This window comes from Diprion similis, chromosome 7 (assembly GCF_021155765.1).
Source record: "Diprion similis isolate iyDipSimi1 chromosome 7, iyDipSimi1.1, whole genome shotgun sequence".
In the NCBI taxonomy this organism is placed as follows: Eukaryota; Metazoa; Arthropoda; class Insecta; order Hymenoptera; family Diprionidae; genus Diprion; species Diprion similis.
In genome coordinates, this window is record NC_060111.1 from 6,519,211 (window position 1) to 6,542,784 (window position 23,574).

General features: G+C 36.8%; 1 protein-coding gene across 3 annotated transcripts in view; it reads right to left on the reverse strand.

Moving 5' to 3' along the window:
* The window catches only part of LOC124408054 (zinc finger and BTB domain-containing protein 7C-like), a 67,136-nt gene extending 43,907 nt beyond the window's left edge, over positions 1–23,229 (reverse strand). The window contains exons 1-3 of one of the 3 annotated variants that reach the window (XM_046884713.1): positions 23,157–23,229; positions 2,994–3,990; positions 658–750 (exon numbers count right to left, since the gene is read on the reverse strand). In XM_046884713.1, coding sequence (XP_046740669.1) covers positions 658–750; positions 2,994–3,968 — 1,068 coding nt within the window. In that variant the 5' untranslated portion in view covers positions 3,969–3,990; positions 23,157–23,229. Of the gene's footprint in view, positions 1–657; positions 751–2,993; positions 3,991–21,784; positions 22,710–23,156 lie in introns of those variants that run through there. The other 2 variants (XM_046884712.1, XM_046884714.1) reach the window with 2 other exon arrangements.
* Between the last annotated feature and the right edge of the window lie 345 nt (positions 23,230–23,574).

Consider the following 23,574-nt stretch of genomic DNA (forward strand, 5'->3'; position numbering starts at 1 on the left):
ACGGTACCAGATCCCGACGCGGAATTGCTTTTCTACCGTGTGTCCATGAGAAAAGTGCGCACCTTATGCGCGTGCGTCAAGTCCTTCGAATTTGATTGGCCGACGCAATAACTCAATAACTGTCGGCCAATAAAATTCGAAGGACTTGGCGCAGGTGCATAAAGTGCGCACTTTCCTCACGGACACACAAACGACCAACTGTGAGATATTACAGGTGCTTCTATGCGAACAACGAATAGAATTAGTCGCAAGTGGCGCGTATTTAATAATACGATAAAGTAAGTAAGTATTCGAATGTTCTTATTTTAATTTGTTTATTTATTTTTGCTTTTTTTTGGGAGGAGCTGAAGGGGGAGGGGGGGGGGGAGAGAAAAATGTGAATAAAAGAAAAAAAAAAGAGTTACGATCTTGTATTATAATAATCAGCAACCTGATGACCTTGCTTTATCGTGAATCGTTGCAAGATGAGCTCTTCATAATAATGTATAATAATAATAATAATTATTATTATTATTATTATTATTTAAGAGAGTATAACGAACTATGCAGAGTTAAGAGGAATACGTAATATGTATATAATGTATGTATATATTACGTGTTATAGGCGAACAAGAGCGAGTTGATAAACTTGTAAATTATAATTGAATCGAGACTCACCGGATCTGGTGGGAGTCTGTAGTCAGTCGTCGCCTCGATATTCGATACTCGATCGTCCGTCGATCGCTCCCAATCTACTTCCTTCTTTAGGGACTGGAAAAAGAGAATAAAATATTGGATTGATTTTTTTTTTTATTGGCTGGAATTAACGGAGGATGACGATTTTGCACGAAAGGGGAATGCAAGACACGATTTGGATGAAGTTTCGATCGAAGAGTAGATTTACAACGTAAACTTTTTTTTTTTTTTTTTTTTTTGTGTAGCCATAATTTCAACATTTCGTTAATCCAAAAAGCAAAATCGTCGACACCTTAGGCACATCAAAAACGACGGATCAAGTTCAGAATAAAACATAAAAATGATTGGTTACTATTGGCCTACCTCTTGTTTTTTTTTTTTACCACGTTATCAAACCGTTTCAGGTTTTAGAACGTTTTCATAACCTGTATATAATGTATCGTATATTCATATGCTAATACTATTATACCATATTATGTAGGACGAAAATATCGGTGTCATCGTTGATAGAGCGTGATCGAAATTGTGATTGATGCTGGCTTTTGATTAAATACATTGAACGGACTACACGGATTCAGAATACAGATTTCACCAACCTAAAATTGTTCAATGAGATATACTTAATTCTGCATACCAACGGACGGAATCGGCGATGCGGAGAGCAAGTGATGATTGTTACGTAGAAATCAGTTTCCAGCAAAGCAAGTCGGATGTTGTGCTTTTCTGAGTTGGAAAATTTGTTCGATTTCAGAGTGAAACGAGTTTCAGCGTAAAATAATTTTAAAAATTAAAATTTTTTTTCTATTGAAACTCAGTGACTTGAAAGATTCTTCATGATTATTAAACATTAACGAAACATCAATTACACTTTCAAGCAGTGACTGATAATATTATGGAAAAAGTGACACCGAGTGAAAAAAAAGTGCTTTGTTACCGACTAAGTAATAACGTTTGATAAACCGCCATTGTGAGTCGGATGATGCACTGCCCGAATCACTAAATCGGCTGACTAGCATGACTTTATAAAATCGAGGAATTCATCTCGCACATTATAAGTAAAGACTCTCGTTTGACTGGTTCCTGTGAAGAAGTTGATATCACACGAATACCACTAAGCGTTTTTCTTAGCTTCCTTTTATCATGATGACAAAAACGGATTGTACACTTTTTGTTTTTTCTAATTTTGCCAGTATAATAGATACACCTTTTTTCGAGTAAAGATTTCTAAGACTTCCGAACAAATTTTTCGTGGATTTGCAACTGTTACGTATTTCGGACAGGAAAAAAAAACAAAACGAAACTTTTTTTTTTTTAATACATTGCATTTCAGAATTTGTAAGAATTATGAAAAAATCGGCAAAACATTAACGTGACAAATAAATCTAAGAGTGAATAGAAAAAAAATTGTGTCACGAGTGCCAACGATGCGAGCAAATTTTTTATTACAAATTCATTTCACTCCGGAGTAAAGAAATCGTTATAAACTTTCGAAAGTGATAGAATTAGCTACAGTGCTTGTATTCTGATTAAAAAAAGTTTGGAAAATATAAGATTCGGATATCAGAAGCGTACGTACCATAACCTCAAAGCCTGTGCGAATCACTCGCTTACGTTCGATATTTTCGTAACTTTCCAAAACTTTTTCCAATACGCACACCAGTACAATAAATTGCTAACACTATAATTTCTCAAATTTTGAAACAATCATTCCATTACTTTGCAGAGAAAAGAAAGTGTTAAGTATGATTTGTTGCCCTTTTTTAAGAAAACTTTTGGCGCAGACGCTGCACTTTGTAAGAAAAATTTCAGACTAAAGTTCTAGTGACTATATTTGTTTTCAAACAACCACCATCGCCAAAGTCGAATTTTCAAATTGATAGGTAAAAATCCTCTATAGTGGCTATGTTCTGGAATAAGCTCATAGTGATTTCAAAATTTTTTTTATCTCTCTTGCGTTTCCGAGATAGCGACTAAACCTGCCTTTGTCCTAGGGAGTTTTTAACGCTACCAGCTAGTTTCAAAACATAGTCAATAGCATGTAGTGTACAGCAAGAAATTTTGATAACTTCTGAAATTGCGTTCCGAAATTAGCTCCCAGTGCTACAAAATCTTCTTTATCATTTGAGCTGCCGAGTTCGCGAGTAGCCCTGCCTCTGTCCTAGGGAGTTTTTAGCGCTACCAGCTAGTTTCAAAACGTAATCCGTTATAGTTCACCAGCTCAATTAACGATCATCGATCCAATGGCAAAAGTGACGTGATTTAAGAAGAAAATAAAAGCAACTCGCTACCGTCCGGTAGACAAGAAGCGATCGACTTACTAGAGGAACTTGCTGTACAGGCGGAAGTCCCGAGGGTCCGGCGAGAGGCTCCGTACTGTGAGGAGACGGAAGCCTGCTTTGTGGCAGTTGAAGGGGTATGATGCTTCCGGCTGGAGCACCGGTGGTGTTATTACTGAGACTCATGTCGCTGGGACCACTGTGAACGGAGATGGGACTGAGGGAGCCTCTCGTTTCTTCGAGGCTCGCAGCGTCCTCCGAGTTCCTTCTGGGTCGATGGAGGGCCAGGGGTCCAGGACAGGGACTCCCGGGTCCCGTGGGGGAGGGTGGACACTCGGTCATATGAACCGCTTCCATGACGTCGCTGAGCTGCTGAGGTTGAGATTGTTCGCATTCCACTTCCGTTTCCCTGTCCCTCTCCCTCTCCCTCTCTCTTTCCCGTTCCCGTTCCCGTTCCCGTTCCCGTTCCCTATCCCGGTCTCTTTCCCTCTCCCGTTCTTTGTCCCTATCGCGTTCCCGGTGCTCTCGATCCCGCTGATTCTCATTGGCAAGATGTTGCTGCTGTTGCTGTTGCTGTTGTTGTTGTTGCTGCTGCTGCTGCTGTTGCTGTTGCTGTTGCTGTTGCTGTTCTTCCCTCGACGCTGCGGCTGCATTGATGTTTGTCATGTCCGCGAGTCCCTTGACTTTGAGACTCTCGGCCGTCTTGAGGAGGGCGGAGAGCTGGCAATACTCAACGTTCACTTCTCCCTTGTACATGAAGTCGACGAGGGTTCGTAGCTCGGAGAAGCGGACGTCCTTGAGGATGACGATGGGGTGGCGATTTGGGTGGTCGAGAAACAAAGCCTGGAAGTAGCTGGAGCAGGCCGAAAGTACAACCTTGTGAGCGCGGATCGAGGGGCCCTCCGTGCACGCCAGCGTCACGTCCACCAGCGACTCGGACTCCAGCAGCTGACTGAACACACCCAGCAAGTTGCTCTGATGATTGTTCCACCTCAGGCAGTAATGCTCACTTCCCATGTCTGAACTGCCCGCAACCCTGCTGAAAAGTACCAAAGCAAACATCGTTAAAACAACATGATCGATCGTTATCAGTGCTCGTAGATAAGATCCAAACACTCTTCTTTTCTTGCGATTAGTCATTGGCATCGAGTTATTACAGGGCAGTTGGAGAACGCGACTTTCTCTTTGACGAGGAGTCCAGTGTTCTCGGTTAGAGTGTTGTGTTCACGAAACTTCGAAACTTGAGGTACTCAAAAGATGTCAAGTTACTTCGAATGATATTTAACCAAGTTTACTACACACGCCTTATATAGAAAATATATAGAAATAGAAAAATTATTATACATGACTTGAGGATCGTTAACGATGTAGCATCAACATTCACAGGCAACTGTCCGAGTCTATTTCAACAACCTGATGCCATTTATTTATGCTAACCAAATATCTTACTCATATTTTTTTCCTGTGTGAGAACCCATAGTATTTGATATTTGCATAAAAAAAAGAAACTTTTTCGTACTTTTTGCTTTAGAGTTTCTTTTTATGGGATTGACACCCTGTGAGAAGGTTCAAAAACACCCGGGTTTCGATATTTTATCATTGTTGAACATTTTATTCGAATGGATTCGAGCAGAGTACTAAAAACTCGATAATCACTGTTTACAATTTCAAATATCACTTTTTTTTTCAACATCATAACTGATTGAAATTTTATGTTTCAATTCATGTTCTCGATTCGCCATGACTATGTCTATGTGTAAAGTTAATACTTTACTTACAAAATTGATTGTAGCATTAATTTTGGCAATTAATAGTTTTGTCGGCGACTCATGTCTACATGTAAATTCTTCAATAAAGTAGAATTGAAATGGCTGACTTTTTTTTACTGTCCAAATTGACAAAGCACCTTGAACTTTAAAAAATGACTATCGTAAAACCCGTCCATGACATTTCGGTTTACTTCCATGAAAGTGCAAGCATTAGACTAGCCATACGAAACGTGTATTTGCATAATATTTTTGCAACACGTGAGAATAATAACAAATTGATTTAATGCTAACTAAGAAAATTTTTTCAATCACAACGTTAATCAAGCCTGAATAATCTGCGATTGCTGTGACGAAAGTTAGTAATTTTTCTTGGAATTCAAATATTTTTAAATTTAATATTGCACAATTTAAGAAGACAGGATTCCCGAGATATAAAAACGTGCAGTTTTTCACGAAATTATCGATACATACACACTGTATTTGTCACTGCAGTTATTGAGTAATTGAAAAGTGTCCAATTTTCTGCGAAATCCAACTGGACACTGTATTGTTTATTAATGCCTTTCACTTATTACCAGCATTGGTTTCGCACTAAAACGTAGTTTCACTTTGTACCGATTATGATATAATGGCAAGAGAAACAGTAATTGGTATTGACACAACCTGTACCGAGTCAGGTCAGATTTCAACCTGAACCTAATTAATTCAATACCGGAAGTACAATGAGGCTAGAATGAAAATTACTGCAAGTACAAAAGTATGATGAACTATTGAATACTAAATTATTCGGTAAATATCCATAGAAAAAAAAAAAAAAGATCGTCTTGTCAGGGTCTGAAATCGTTTAATAATTATTTTACTGTTGTTATTACGACGCATCAGTTTCTAAAATTTTCTATCAACGTTTCGCGTTATCCTCGACATTCTCACCAGCAGCGGAGACTTTATTATGCGAATTTTAATTCAACGATGTACGAGATAAGTTAACGACGAACATTTTTTTCAACAGAAATCAGTTTCTACATCGCTCAAATTCCGAGACAAATATTTTACTAGTCAAGTCTTTCGAAGTATAAAATGAATTTGCAGTTTCATACTTCACTCAGCACGCAGGGATTTTTGAGGAAAAAATTAAACCAAGTGGGTAAAATATATCTTCGAAACTTAAGCCATGGCGATAAAATTATAACGAAGGATATGTCGAAGTAAGAAAACAATTGCGTTAACAAAATACGAACTTTATTACTCATTCATTAAAAATGAATAACGATGTAGTTAAGACGAACTGATGATTCAATACCTTAGCGTGATCTCAAATCTTAAAAACGGACATAAATTTTCTCATCGATTCAATTAAAGAATATTATTAATAAAGAATTCAGTAATATTCGTAGAATCTTCGTGTCTGTTTTAATTCTTCGGTACATTCAAGTCGTTCCGTTTTAATTCTTTCAGCTTATTATAATCACAATTAAAAAAACGATTTGAAACAAAATCTACATCAAAGAAAGAAGAAAAAAAAAGCAAACAAACAAAAAAGTACACAAATGAAATTGGAAGTAAAATCCCGAGGAGGATCAGATCCTTGATAAATTATCGCGGACTGTTTCACCACCCACATGCATACATATATATGTATGGGTGCCTACACATATGCGTATGAATACGTACATCAGGTGTACCGACTCGTAGCCTTCGATATCGGGAGATTAAATTTCGTGCCGAGCATATCAATATTACCATACAAATTGCAACGCTTATCTCCTACTTTTGCTTTTACATAATGTATTATCAATCGTCGAAGCAAATAGACGCGCGGGGGTGGGAGGTAACTTATCTAACGGACTCTGTAGCACGAGCAAGCAGCACCGAAGTAACACCGTGAAAGTGATTCCCACCCGAGAGCCCCTGTCATATCAGGTACATTGGTACGTGTGAATACGTAATTCATACACATGTACCTACGTCGGTAGAGACTGGTGTTCTACACGTGGCAGAGGCATAGGATATGACAGATATCAGCTGACGATATAAACTTATCTGTCACTCTATACTCCTCGTTTCATCACGTAATACGTGTTACACGTTTCTATGCTACTATATATGTTATATACATATATACGTTAGGGTGGCGGAAAAAGACCGACTATTTTTTTTTTCGCGAGTCCCGTGTGACAAAATGTTAGTTTTTAATGTTTTAAGAGCTCACTCCAAAGGACAGCTGAAAAAAATAAATTTTAAGAGGTCGTTCCAAATTTTTTAAAAAATGTAAAAAATCGTAAAAAAAATTAAGTAAAAAAAATTATATTTTCAGTATTTTGTTTGATTTTTAATTCATTTCGTGGTGTATTTTTATCGATTCTTTCTTACTAAATTAAAGAAAAAAAAAATGATATGAATATTTAAAGGTCGCTCGAAAAGAATCTAAAGAAGTGCACCAAAAAATTGAAAAAAAAAAAAAAAAATTATAAGCGACCTTTCAAACCACCATGACCATATTCAATAAAAAGATAATAGAGACTAGAATTTCTGATAAAATTACAGAAATCATTTTCATATTATGCCCAGAATTATACTTTGCACGTGAAAAAATTTACCAAGTGAGAAAATAGTTTGCATGTGAAAAGGGGTCGTATAATTATTCTACTATGAGAGTCGAGAAATTGGAATACCAAATTTTTCTCTGACCTCTTCGATCTTTCTTTATTTCGAGGTTGCGTTGCGCGTATCGAAGATAAGCAAGATCTTGATCGATCTTTACGATCTATGAATAATCCTGTGTACGTGTACGTACACGTTTACGGAAGCAAAAAAATTATCTGAAAATGTCTGAAAAATTCGTGGTAAACACTAAATGGCGAGGAAAAAAAAATTCCTAACCTAAAAATCGATCGTCTGTGCTTAAACAGGGTCAAACTGTTTTCAAGATTCATTTTTCAATTCTGCATTAATTTTCATTTCTCATTCCGATCCTGAGGAAATTATCCAAAAGATATTGTCTCAAGAGTCTTAAATAATTAATACAGCCCGTATAAACTGAAACGTAGATGCAGAGTATAAAAGTAAAATTACGAAGATATAACAGTAAATTGTCGATTTTCAGTGAAACCAGTAACGAAAATTAAAAAAAAAAAACACACACACACAGTCACATTTTCCACTGTTCATAACACGCGTTACAAATTGAAATAACATTGATAAAAATATTTTGAAACATTGTTACGATTAGGTTTTATTATTGATTAAATTCATTACTCTGCTAATTTTCATTATAAGTTACATTAGTTTAATAAAAATGTATGAAAAATGTGTTTAAAGTGACAAGCGTTGAAAAAATGGATTTTTTTTTTCTTCATATTTTCAAAACTCAAAACCTTCAAGAATAAACCTCTGATAGGATTTTTCGAAATCCAAATTATTTTCGGAGTTACAGTTATTTTTCTGACGCGCCAACTAAACCGGTCCGACCGGAACGAATCTTTAATCGCGTTTTTCTTGAAACTACTTTTTTCGATACAGTTGACACGATGTCTTAAGTTCTGTTGGACCGATTTACTTGAAATTTGGCGGAAATGTTTTTTGTATATACCTCTATGATTGAAAGCACGGATTTGAAGAAAATAAAAATTTCTTTACTATTTTTGAAAAATTCAGCAAGGTCAAAAAACAGGGGCGATAAAAAGAATCGAAAGCATGTCGACCAGGACGCGCCTTTTTTTCTAACCCCCACTTTGCCACTCTGTAACTTTTTGTATTATTGATTATTTTTGAGATAAATTTGTTTTTGTATTCCCGAAAAGTCAATAAGGGTCTTGTAAAAAAATGAATTGTGAAAATATTTTTTAATTCTTCTTTATAGAAAAATGCCTAAAATATATGCCTCTTGACCAGATCACCCCCTTAATTAAGGAAATACGCAAGACGAAATGATTGAATCGAGTAAAATATGTGGATTTTGTAGGTCGATAATAATTTCGCTGAACGATAAATTATGCATCTTCTGGCAGACAATTAGATTTGTAGATCTAAGGAGAACGTGTAGACATAATATAATAAATACGAATCCAACGAAATAGAGATTTGCAGGTAAGCTGGTCTCGTCATCGTGGTTTGTCTTCTTGGGGGAAGAAGTTTTATTAGGTTATGTCTGCTTGCCGGCAAACGGATACATGCAATATTTACTTATGTGTGCGCGCGTGTAGACATCGAGTATACATATATATGTATAATATGCGTGTACAGTGGAGCCTCCTCAATATTCGAAATGAGAAGCGTGCGTGACTCGCTCCTCCGTGCGGCCTCCGGATTTTATATACCTTCATACCAACTCCATAACGCAATTAATAAAATGCCGTTGACTTTGTCAATAAGATATAACTTCCACGTAACGATATCGAAAATCCGAATATACGCGAGGAAGCAGCTCTCCGTTTTCTATCCTGAAAGAGTCGGCCTGAGTCCAGGGATTTTGTCTCTTATTTCAAATCAGAGAAGTTGGTAGGCCTGAAATCGGTGCATTTTGTTAAGCCTTTCAGTCATATATTTTTCGACTAAATATTTTAGCCTGAATTTTGTTATTATCGGGGTTTTGGGGTTACTGATCACGAATCTCAAGTCGGAATTTGATCATTTTTAAATCCAATATGGCGGATGTAAAATAGAAAAACTATGAAAATTCGATGATTCTGGCCGAAACTTGTTACAGCGGGGTTTTTGGGGTCGCTGATCACAAATCTGAAGTCACAAATAACAATAAACTGTCACAAAGCGGGGATATGGAAGTTGAAGTTGGACGCTGAACATCCAACTGTGACTAAAAAGTTTAATTTTATTAAAAGATAGACGTACGTTGAGTGTTTATTAAATCATTATCATACTCCTGAGGTACTCTCTTGGGAAATATAGATATAAAAAATAATGAAATTGCTTTATATGATTTTTTATATTAAGAAAAATTAATTGACTACTGAAAAACTAGTGAAAATCTGGTACACCGAATTTGCAGAAAATAATCTTTCGAATAAAAATAAGCAATCGTAATCGTTGGTAGCTAGCAATTTTAAGTCGAATTGAAATGAAGCATGGACATCTGAGCTTCTTCAATTATATTCTATTTTATAAACATAATTTCATAAACACTAAATTTATGGCTATATTTTTTAGTTAAATTGATAAAAAATCAATCAATATTAAATCACCCGAGTATTTTGGTTGAAGATTATTCAGGTGAAGACTATTGGTGGCCATTTTCCGGTGTTAATTATATTCATATTGCAGGGCAAAAGTATTCTCATCATTCAAAGATTCGCCGATCAGTATCAAGAATTTTGCTGAGGACTTAACATTACTTTCGAATACTTCTTGTTTTAGCCACTGATAAATTTTTAGATACTGATGCTTTCTCATAATTAAGCCTGCTATTCAAAAACTCGAAAGTTCATTGCACTGGCGTACGACGCGACGGCAATAGTCCCAGAATTCTCGGCAAAGTAAAAAACTGACGTGTTTATTTTTTTTTTTTTTTTTTTTTTTTTTCAAACTGTATTTTGTACTCAATTTGATATCGATTTTTTTTATAAACGTAAATCACATCATTTTCAATTTACATTCTGTTGTAACTGTTGAAAGTTCAAAACCGAGAAACCAAATAAAGCGTACATACTGATCTTACATAAATATAGTCTAGAAATGTTACGCGTTACTTAAAAATAAGTTCATTATATTCTCGGAGTTGAGAAATGAAACGAAAACAGGGCGTGAAATTCATAGCTTAAGCCACGGATATCGTGAATTTGTAAAAATAGTCACACCGGTGACACTATTTCATCTCCATAAATGAATTTATTAAAACGATAAACATCTAGATTCGTGATAACTAAGGTCAGTGTACCAGTTATTTACACGTTTAGACCCAATTATTGACCCTCTGATTTTCCAAAATTATCAATTGACGACACAAAATGTGACTTTCACGATTACTAAAGCCAATCGCTAAAGGTTTAGACACTACAAATTTATTTTTGGGTAATTTTAGAACTAATGATCAAACAGATAGACCCAAAAAAGGTCTACATTGGGACAGCGTCTTACAAGTATTCTTTTACAGTGAAATGTGGAATTGAAATTGACCAACTTTGGAAAACTGAACAGTTTCATTTTCAGAAAAATTTTAATAAATAAATTAGTCGATACTGCGCACATTCTCAAAAAATTCTCAAAAACTTAATTTTTTTCTGAACATTTCCCAACCGAGTCCATAATGGACCGATTTTTCTTTCAATTTTTTTTTTTTTTATCGACTCAAACATTGTTTGAACGGTCAGAAAATTGCCAAAAAATTCTCAACACTTCTATTTTCAACTTGGAACATTTTTAGACTAGTTTCATTATGAAGTTGATAAAAAAAAAGTTGAATGTATGAAAAAAAAAAAAGAAAAAAAAAATATAGAAAAAAATCGATCTATAATGGAACCGGTCTAGAAATGTTTTCCGTGCAAAGATAGAAGTTTTGAGAATTTTTCGAGAATCTTCATACCGTTCTTAACAATATTTTAGTTGCTAAAAAAGGAATTGAAAGTGCTAAATAAAATGGAAGACAAATCGGTCCATCATGGGCCCGGATTTTGAATGTTTGGAAACGAGAATACAGTTTTTGAAAATTTTTCAAGCACTTTAATAAAAGGTCCTTTTCAAAATCGCTTGAAATATTTATAAACAATTAAGCAGTTGAATAAAAAATCAGAATAAATTCAGGCAACTGTTTCAGATTTGGATCAATTGTAAAAAAAAAAAAAAAATTTCAACAGAATCAGTAATGGCTGTGGTTAGACGAGATGCCTTTTTTCGAGTTATGGAAAACCATAAGGCAACAAGGAGAAACGATAAAACGCTAAGCTGTTCCGGGCTACCAGACATGACGACAAAAGTAGTAATCAGATCCAAACAGCAGTGTACCAACTTGTGTGTTTAAAATACCGCAATGAGCTTTTACGACAGCCTTGCCGATACGTACACTGGGTTATCCAAACACGCGTGTGCAAATATTATTCGCCTCAATAGCTGAGTAATACATCGACTCTCAATGGCAGGAATCTCGTGCGATTTTTCGACTAATCGGCAGACATGACGTCGATTTTTAAAAAATAAGATTTTGTTTAAGTAAGATTCCCTGACGTTTTTCCGTCAAAAAATTCAGAATTCCTTGACTTTTTACCATGAAACTTAGGTAATGTTGGCCAGCTTTTATGACCAAAAGCTCTAGAAGTTGGTCACCTTGGATATATATGGGGTATTCCATGCCAATTCGACCTGGGTTTTACCCTTAACCTCTCAGATTTGGCGCCCGATTTTTTTCTATCATTTTTCTCACTTTCAAAGGTACTCCGTTCTTTCTTTCCACTCAATTTCAATTTTCTACAATTTTCAGAAACGATTTTATCGACTGACCGAACTTAAAAACATTATTCAAATTCAATCAGAAAGAAAAAAAAAAACTCAAATTGAGTCAAAAAACCTAGGTCGAATTGGCGTGGAATGATCCATATATATAAATTATCTACTTTTAAGTCTTTGATTATTAAAAGAGATTAATAGAAATTTATTTTCAATTATTAATTTTCAATTTCATGTGAAAAATCCTGCACGAGAGATTCATTTTTTTTTTTAATTTTTATCTAATGTAAAGATATTCATTTCTAGAAGAATTCTACTCTTCCTGTAGATATTGGTTTAAATGACGTTAACAATTAACGTATTTGAAAAATCCTTTTCTACCTCACACTTCTTTGCAAAAATTTTCAACAATATTACAGTGATGGTGGTAACGGTAAAAACAAAATGTGACATCGAAATTGCAATTTCAAGGTCATTATTTGCAAACGTAAGGTAGATAGAGTGAAAAAATATAGTATAAATATCTTAAAAACGTGTAAAAGTACTTGAAACGTGTTGCAAAGCTTGGTTAGCCAAAGACAAACATTTGTTATTAATTTTACTAGGAGGTAGTAGTACATCGAGTATTTATCAATCAAATTATGGGTGACGACATTCGGAGGAATATTTTCTCCAGGGTTACAAAGCCATATAACGTTTTTTTTTTTTTTTTTTCTATTTTTTGTAGTCAATTTAACATTACCACTCGTTGGTAATGACAATTAATCAATATCGATGTAGTTGGTGAAATTATTATATTTATCGATGCCGATACGATAAGAAGAAGTATTTTTTCAACTTAAATTATAAACTAAAATCATTCGAATAAAATGAATGATCGTTGAGTACAATCGAAGGCATCTGCTGGTATTATGGGGATGAAAAACAGTCAAAATTCGATGACATAATTTATGGTCACTCCCTAAATCGTTGAATAATTTTGAAAAAAAAACAGAGATTGAAAAAAATTTTTCAACCAAGAAAAAAAGTAAAAAAGCGAAAAACCCAAAACACGACGGAAAACGCGATCATCATAGAGTCGAAACGTGAGCCGGGAGAGTGCCTAACCTAACCTAACTTGAATAGGAGTAGGAGATAGGTGGGTGGTAGGTGTTGTGGGGGGGGGGGGGGGGGGGTCTTTGAATCTAACAGAGGATGACAAAAGGGGAGGAGGTCAAAAAGCATCAAATTTCAAAGACGTAATTTATGGTCACTCCCTAAATCGTTGCAGAATTTTGAAAAAAAAAAAAAAAAAAAAAAAAAAAAAAAAAAAAAAAAAAAAAGTAAAAATGCGAAAAGCCCAAACACGAAGGAAAACACGATGATCAGAGAGAGGAAACGTGAGCCGGGAGAGTGCCTAGCGGCTGACTGCGAGCACAATGCAAAGTGCTAAACGCGTGTCTCCCCCCCACGTCTCGCCTCTCTCGGGAGGCGACCGCGCAACGTGTTCCTCTCGAGTTTCGCGCCAACAGCTGATGCAAAGAGCGGTTTACGCCCCCCGCCAAGCTCGATTCTCTCGCGGCGTTCGCCTCGGTTAGTCAGTTTAGACCGAGCGAGGTTAGGTTAGGATATAAACTGCTCCGCTCGTCGTAAAACAAGCGACGACGTCGAAACAGCGCGCGAACGAATAAAATCCGCATCAGACATGAGGAGGGAGTTGAGTAAGGTTATGGCGTCGCGACGTCACGTGACGTCACGCCGAAAAGTATGTACATACAAGGCACGACACGTGTGGCATTTTAGGCTTCGCTTATTTGTCTATGTATATAAATAATGTAATGTAGATCCATATATTTATACTCATCGCGTGTGAACATGCACACGTGGTTCATAACGTGTCGAATCCATCGGAGAGAAGGAGAGAGAGAGAGAGAGAGAGAGAGAGAGAGAGAAAGAGAGAAGAGTCTCAATGCTGGGTTGAAAATTTTTACGAACGACGAATGTCATTATGGTTAACTATGCGAAACTTTGTGCAAGACTTTTTCCGTTATTCAATAATATAATTTTTTAGATGAATTGCAGTAAAGTTTATAAATGATATTTTGTTATTTTTGAATTATTTTGCGTTATATAGTAAGATTTGAGTAGCGCTGCATATTCGACTATTATTTAGGTATCCAAAATAAAGTACAACTTTGATTAAAAAGTTCACAATCGAAATATGCAATGAACGAATTTCTTGACTAGTGGATAATTATAGAACCTGTCCGTAAAAATTTTCTGATCTTAATTACAGTAATCATTTTTTACATACTAATTAACGCATAATACGGTGTAAAGGAATATCTTTAGTTTCGCGATGATTCAGACTAAAAACCGAAGTCAAGAGTACCTACAGCACTGTTTGCAAAAGGTTTGGCGGGTGAATTCAACCAAAACTGACGATGATAAATCAACGTTGATGATCTTAGACGCACTTGTAATTTCATCCATTATTTATTAACCATTTTCAGCAGTCGCTGGTGATCAATTACTCTCTTCTTACAACATCGTGTTGAACAAAATGACGGCTAGAGTAGCTGAAGCACGATTTCCACCTTCAGCCAACTCCTTCAGAAACTACCGGGAATTCGATCCAGAAACTATACAGTCGTATGTACAGAAAGAAAAAAAATTGCTCAAGGTTTATACTCTGATGTTTAAGTATAAGAAAACACGTGACACTGTCCATTGATCTAACAGTGTTAAGAAAAAATAATTTTCTAACAGAAAACCAACATCATTACAATAACGCTAATGAATTCAACAAAATCGTGGACACTGATTAATATTATTTAATATTATTAAATATTAAATTATACACTCTCGAAAACGTTCCTTAAGTTTCCTCAAAGTAAAAAAAAGACGTGTAAGAAATCAAGAGTCCTCAACAGTTAGAAAAGTGACACAGGAAACATGTGGCGAGACACAATTATTACGAAGTGATGAATATAAAGTAATATGGAATAAAAGCATCTGTAGCCTGACGTAACCTTGATCAGAAACACGTTAGGTACACCTAACTAATCTGATCCTAATTAGTCCTGTGATTAGGCATTGGATAATCATAGTTCGGTTCACGAAAAAGGGGAATTTTTTATGTAAATCGATTGACAAAATGCGAATAGATAAAATTGCAAATTTGATAAATGTGACCTGGTGCAAAAAAGTTTGTAGCCACTTTCTGCTCCCAATAGAAAAAAAAAAAAAAATTAAATATCTTTTCAGGCCACCAAGTTTCGAAAGTATACGAAACGGGTTTTTTATTTATTTATTTATTTTTTTTTTTTTTTGTAAATGCAAATCAATGTAAATTTCATTCATAACTACAATGTAATTGTCTGTACCTACATTGAGAACGATTATCAATCAGTTTTGTTAAAATGACAAGTTTCCCACTATAAGCTCGTCACTGCGCTCAAGAGTCTATAGCAGTTCTCGATCAGGTTCCGTTTTCTCGGTGTAAACGCACTTTCAGAAATAGCATGCCTGCGATCAAGTAGGTACACTGAGAAGTGATTGACGCTATCTTTTATCTTGGCTGCACAATGCTACCACCATCTTGGTTGTTTTTTTTTTTTTTTGTGTTTTTTTTTTCTCTTTCTTTCTCTCTTCTACCGGCCTGCCATGAACCATTCACCTGACGTCGAGACTTCAAGTGACACCACAACGAAATCGAGGCAATTTACATTATGAACTACTCAGGCTACTTCACGCAACTTCATACGACTTTGAATGAATCCAAATCGCTTTGTGACTCGGAACGAATGAACTTGATTTAAATTGCTTACCGTAATTTATTAATTTATAACGACTTTAAGGAGTAACTTTATTCGAAGTAAACTCAGATGATTGTAAACGATTTCACGTACGAATCGATGTAAATTAAAACAACTTGAAATGATAAAAAAAAAAAGTTAATTCAATCGAGAATTCACGTGATTTCAAACGGTTACATCTGACTTCACAATCGTGACAGCGAACGACTCAAGACTATTTGAATCACGTCACGTGAATCACGATAGTCCGGGCTTGAATTTGTGTCTCGTTTTCATGCTAACTCACCTGACATCAATTGACATCGACCAGTGACTAATTTCCATTAATACAAGGTTAATAGCAATTCAAAGTGTGGAATTTGCACGACTTCACGTCGGTTAATAGAAATTTAGTGTCTGTAAAAGACGTTGAAACCAATTGATTGTGAGTTCTTCCAACAGCTGCATCGGCGTTCGAGAGTTTGTTCAATAAAATGCAATTAATTTTCGTATAAAATGTGCGAATCGAAGCGTTATGGACACTTCAACCTATCCAAATGGCCTAGCCACGACATATGAGTTGTATATACCTGCGTGGGTGGGTGCCATAATACAAAAGGAGTTCGTTATCGGTACGAATGGACAAGTGCGGGGTACTCAAAGTAACGATCGAGCGTCTGCATCGATCACACACGTATCTGGATCTACTTTTGTCTAGTGTGCGAGACAAATTCTCCCCCACACGCATCGCATCGCATCGCATCGCGTCGAGCTAGAAGATGTTACATAAGGCTCTTACAACGCTGCGGCCTACGGCCTACGGATCCCCGCTCTTGCTGCCGACGCTAGCGCGTTATTTATGTCATTTCAGAGGTTTTCTTTGGGTCAATCCATTTATAACAAGGGAGAGAGAGAGAGAGAGAGAGAGAGAGAGAGAGAGAGAGAGAGAGAGAGAGAGAGAGAGAGAGACACACGCACGTCACCTATACCCGCATCCACATCGCTATATACCGTATGCACAGCTAGCTTCATTGCGTGTCGTTGCACCCCCAACCCTATTCGCTAAGCTTCTTGACGAGCGATTTTGGCATAGGCTTACAATTAGCGAGGTTGTCGGATCTGATTTGCCTGACTTTTTTACTTGGGAATTAAATGGTCGAGGAGTAGAATGGGTGTGGAAATGAAGAGTAACGTATAATGTCTAATTTTAAGAAAGTGAAATCCGAATGCTATAGAGGCGAAATTTGGATATTTTTTAAAATCATATTTAATTATTTTCTTCTTCCGTAGATTTCATGCTTGGCAATTTTTAAATTGAGAAAGTTGAAAAGGTAACGAAGAGTCAAGATTACTGTATTCAAATATAAAATATAAAAATTCTATAATTAGTTGGCTTTGAGAATGTACATATATACAACGTTGAGAAATAAAAGAAATTCAAACAGGTAAGGTATAAAAATTTAGGAAGCCAAAATAGAAAATAGCCTTATGTCAGCAACAAACTAACTAATCAATATAATATTCATCTACAATTTCATTATTTCATGCTTTTGATCAGCTACCCATTTTTCATTTACTCTTAAAATTATCGTTAGCGCGATCTTGAGTGTTCGATAAAACTTGATAAATCCTAACATTACGGACGACATAAATTCTGAGTATTCTATAATTTGAATTGTTCACTTTTCAACTTTCCTAGGCATTCTTAAAGCGAAGGAAAGTGTCATCAGATAAAAGATATATGTAGAAATGTAGGAAAACAGTATTAAAAAAATTCTATGAACTTTTCTAGCTTTTCGCATCTTCATAAAAGTTTGATAGTGTTATTTAAACGTTATATTCTGTGACCATAAAGTTTTTACCCAATTCTAATTTCCATCACTTAGGATACCCTTGCACTACTACAATATTATACGCGCCGAAAATCCCATCGCGGCTGCCACATTAACAAGCCTCTCAATCATCCGCAGCATGCGGTCTCGAAAAATGGAGTTGACTGATGTATGCAGCGTTAAAAACACTTCAATTAGTTACTATCGTGCCGCTAATTATTAAATGTGAGAACATCAATGAAACCGGCTATATCGTTTATGAAAAGTTATAACGCGTTCGCTAAATTATTCCCCAACTGTAAACGAGAAATAAGTTTGCACTGGTTCTCAGACATTTATTTATTTAAGGTGACGTTATTATTGAATAACGTTGAAGTCAACCAGCGGCTTGGAAAAATTATGAAGCTGAAGCTTGCTGCCAGCGAGTGAGCAGCCAAACGTGTCACACTTTTTGGAAATATAAAAATGTACTTCAGTTTTATCCTCATTATTGTACATAAAAGTATCAGGGGTCCAAGCTTTTTCACAAAACCTCGAAATTTCCGAATTTCGTTACCTAATTTGAAATGACAAAAAATTAGAACGTTTGGGTGCTAATTCTATCTGCTAGCTTCAGACTCGTATGAAAACTGATCAATCCAAAGATTTGAGGATCAATGGAAACTGGTGCAAGCAGTTGCACTTAATTGCGCAAACCCTTTGGCGTTTAATTTTGAAATATCCATTAACGTGACTCGTTATTATTGTACGATTATAATAGGCCAGAATCGATTTAGAGTAAGCTCAGTGTCCCGATTCCTAATCACGCACCAATTCCTGATCAGCTAATTGCGAAGTAAGTAGAGTTTCAGTTTCAAAATTGTCATCGATTATGTACCTATTTTCATGTTCCACCAGCCTCTGGTAGCCGCTTTAAATGAACACGAAAATGAACAAAGCAGTAGAAGTGACGGCGATAACGATCATGGTGAAAACGGACATATCAAACGCCTATATATATGGTCGATGTGAAGATAAGAAGGATCCATTCATTTACTGTTATACATCATGCCTCCCTGCATATTAATCGAAAGATGATTATAGCCCCGAAGGGTAATTTACGCGCCCACAGGCTACACTCGAATTATTAGCTTCGGATGGTATACCTATAAGTGGTCAAATTACATGCACACACAAACAAAAACTGTATATATATATATATATATATACATTGTGATATAGCTAATATCGATATCTCGCGGGCTAATGCGTTGTATATATTATAAATTCGATAGTTTTATGGTTAAGGGTATATTTATTATTTACATCAGCCCAGGAACTGATAATTCTGGTAACTTAATTTTACCACCAATGCAATGTGATTATTCATCAAATCAAGTGGATGTCATTCTTATGAATTATATCATCTGAGACACGTGGCGAGACTTTATACCATGTGTATTTTTCGTAACCCGCGGCGATGTTATGTCACGTTATCATAAAATCATAAAGGCAAGAATTCGGCTCCACGTGTCGAAGAAAACGTTCTTTACCGAAAAAGTTTTTTTTTTTTTTTTTTTTTTTTTTTTTTATTTTTTTTTATTTTGATTTCCAATACAAATTGACAGTATTAATAGAGATCGATTTTCAAGGAAATTTTCGTATAACAAAATATTGCATATATATATATATGTACCTGAGAAATTCGATTTTCAACCGCAGGTTTTTCTCTCATTAATTATTGATAGCCAATTTATGGGAAATTTGCACCGTCGTGAAACCGGATGCGCAGTATAAATATAACCTTCGTAAATTCTAAGCTGATAATATGTACACACAAAATATATCTGAAATTTCGTATTTGCGCTGAAATACGGTTAAAGAATCGGAATAGATTCGTCGCAAGTGATCTTCAATATATTAGGTCATCGAATTTTACGCGCGATCTACTCTATATTCGCTATATTTTTTTTTTATCATACGAAAAAGAAAAAATCGAGGAAACATTGTGACGGAAGGAATTAAGGGAGCAGCGAAGCGCAACTGTAACATCATCGAGAAAAATTTCTTATACTTACATAGCAGAGTTGAATTAACGGTGTAATTGTACCGACAATGAAACTGAGATTTATTTATAACCTTGAACAGACGTCCGTCTACGTTTGATATGTGTGTCTACGTGTGTACGTTTATACGTCATAAAAACCTACTTGCGAGCACTCAGGGGATTGGGGGCTATGTGTAATTGCAATAAGACTTGGGGAATCGGGACTCCTCGAAGGAGAAGCCAACCAACCAACCTCCCTACCTACGCACTTGATCGTTAATATCAGAGTGGCACGCCGTTGGGTGGAAAAAAAAAGAAGGACAGACGAACGCGGATATCAACGAGAACTGCGAAGAAAAAGAAAGGATAAGAAGAAGAAGAAGAAATTAAAGCGAAGCTTGCAGTTACCAAGTCACATCATGTCCTAAACGTTGAGAAAATTCACGAGGTTGAAGCTTGTAACACCAGACGAACGAAAGACTGAAAACGAATCACTGTTTCCGAACTTTCGAAATAGTTTTCAAGGATTTCAGTTACAGATCAATAACTAAACTTCAACCTCGTAGAATTTCTTCGATCCACTTGGATTATTATGATACCTACTTTGATAATATTCTTAGACTCCACGAGGATGAAGTTAGTGACCTTACAGTAATGCGATGAATGTTTAGGAAAAATCGTTACTCCGCAACTTTATTAATTAAACCCGATGTACGATAGACAAAACACACACATATATATATATACATATATTTCGACAAGTCAAATCCTTGGAAAGTTCATTTGAAAATTGTACACGAGCATGATTTTTCCCCTGACGTTTCGTTAAGTTAACGTTACTAAATTCAGCTATCACGTTATACTCCTGGGTTATATCGAACGAGATGTATGTAGGTGTACAATTGTCGAAAGTTTTTCAGATCGATTTATTCTCACCAAAGAATAATAACCTTCCCGTCAAGATTATGATAATACATAGGTAGATCTGTTATTTTTTATATCAGTCAGAAAACGAAGAAACTTAATCAACTGATGTAGACTTTCCATTTGTTTTTAGTCCGCAAAAGCAATCACGTGTCGAGTCACAGTTTGAAGAAATTTACCACAAATTGACTGGTCGATTAATTCTGTAAAATGATTTCAAAATTTTTCAAGCCAGAATTACAAATACATACACCAAAAATTTTCTTTCGGATTGTTACAAAGTGTAAAAATTTGACACGAACACGCTTTTTACCGTCGGCTGTAACTACTCGGTCTGTTCGAAGCTTTACTCTCTCAAACGCGAGACAAGAATAATATATTTGGGAATAAAATAAGCACTCACCCCATAATCACCTTCACTGCAAACACGTTTTGTTGCCTGATTCAATTCACTTTACTCCTCATCTACAATAATTTCTCGATTTTTTTTGCCTACGATGCGTTTACTTTGATTGATCAAAGAAAGAACGAACGCGTTGCGAATATGCTTCTTTCAGCATACTTTCGTTTCAGGGATTTTGGCAGTGGGATGTTGGAAGGCCTGGTGTTACGTCGGGTCAAGCGAACTCCAACAAACTTCAACCTCAAAGAGGGAAGCTCACTTGGCGCGTGTATATACCATCAATTCCACGACTGGTAGTACCGCTCGGAATTAAAGCGATAGGAGTGAATTTTCGACGTGTAAAAATAAGCGAAAACTTATTGGCGGATAAACCGATGCGAGGAATACAGCGACGAACTGAACTTACGAGGTTGAAGTTAGTAACATATCATCGTAACGAAATGTTGGTGAAAAAATGACAATTTTTTCAATTTTACAAACATTATTAAGGAACTACGATTTCGAAATATGAGTGTGTTTTGTTTCATAACGGTTTCCCGAATTTCAAACAATTACAAAATCTCGAAACAATGCTTTTTCCTCAGCATAAATCGCTAGGATAACGTTATACTAACTTCAATATGATCCGAACTGCGAATTGACGGACGAATAAGCAGCGATCGGGGTAAAAATTTGGCCCCGTTTCAATGTTTAAAAAATATTTCTACATACTCACGGTGCAGATGAGATTCCCACAAAAATACAGCCATGAGTCGTTAAACCCGAGAAGAAGAGAGGACGAGGAGAAGAATCGTAGGGAGAATTATAGATAAAAATTTCGCGGAGTCCGGAACCGTCGGAAAAGTTTGCGGTTTCGGATGATGTGATCGAGAAACGTGGAAATATCGATCAAGTTTGAGGTTACGGTTGGCGTCTCGACTCGTCCCGACTTGCGGGACGTTTAATGACGGCTAATCATCCAGCCATATGTGTTGTGGCGGCGCGTCGTCGAAGCAAGGCATCGCGATGCACGCGACCTTTCGTCAAACGTCAAAGTTATGGGGATTTCAGCGCCGGTCCCAGTCGCAGCACGAGATCTGTCGGAAAGTCGTTATTTCGTCGTTCGCCGTGAGCCGTAGAGCCAGAGCAAAGGGGCGCCAAACGGCGTTCGAAATTCAAATTTTCAAATCGGTTCAACGATGCGCTCGCGTAACCGAGCGTTGTCGATTCGATTTTGAATTCCAGGCGGGCTTTCTTGCCGACGTCGTCCTGCACTTCCTCTTCTGCACTTTTCGCCGGTTGATCGTAATTTCGATATCGTCGGAACAGTGCTTCGCGTTTTTAATTCGACCCCGATCCTCCGCTTTTGCTGTCAGAAACGACGAGCTGGATAAGGTGGAGGCGGAGAAAGAGGAGGATGAGAAGAAGGCGGCGAAGGAGGAGGAGGAGGAGGAGGAGGAGGAGGACGATGACGACGTTGAGAAAACTTCTCCTCCCACGAGGCGTGCAGCCAGCAACACCGGAGAAGAACAATATTGAAAAAGAAACCGTATTACAACGACGTTTAGCAAAAACAAAAAATTAATCGATCGCGAAACGAACGGCATGGAACAACAACAACAATCATATTAAACGCGCCATATTAATTGGATATGAAAATGGTTAAAACTTTGTATTAAAATTTTTCTTTTCCTCCTCTCCTCCGTTCCTCCGCACGGCGTAGATAATCTTCTTTTTCATTTCACATGGTTTCTTCTTAAACTCACATATTCTCAACGGACAGACATATACGTAAAACGATTTTCAATTATACGTATAATAAATAAACTCGGTGCGTTAGATGTGTTATTAGCCATATACGTTTTTCTTTCTTTTTCATTTTTTTGTTTTTTTCTTGTTTTTTTAACATACGTAGTATTATACACGCTTCTTTACGGTTGGATACGTTTTATCGTACATGCGTGTGTGTTGTGTAACGGGTGGTGCATACATACGCATAATATCCACGACGTATATCGTGGATACACATGTACATACGTGTAAAGATTTGCACGCACTTTAGCCGCACGATCTCGGAAATAGCCACTGCATTATAAATATTTACCTTGCTACATGTAAAATGAATGGAGAGCCTGCCCTGAATCGAACGAAGGAAGGCTCAACCGGCCCACTGTGACGTCGCCGGCCTACTGTCAGCTCGGCGCTCGCTCGGCCCGAGAGTCAAGTGGCGAACCGTGCGCCCTAGACTTTGCGCTTTTCAAGATAGTCGCCGAGGTGGCGCAGGGTGTCGAAAAGCCCGCGAAAAATCACCCCCGACCAATCCCCGATTTTTTAGGGCAGCCTCGGCCCGCTGCGTTCCGAAAAAATCCTAAAAACGCGACTTCGGTACGTCACTTGACTCGCGTAGTAGTCAGGTGTGAAACGCTCCCCACCAACACACCGATACGCCGTACGGATTTACCGGCAACTATAGCTGCGCAGCCCGCCTCGAGTTGTGTGTGTTTACCATGCGCAGCGTCCGT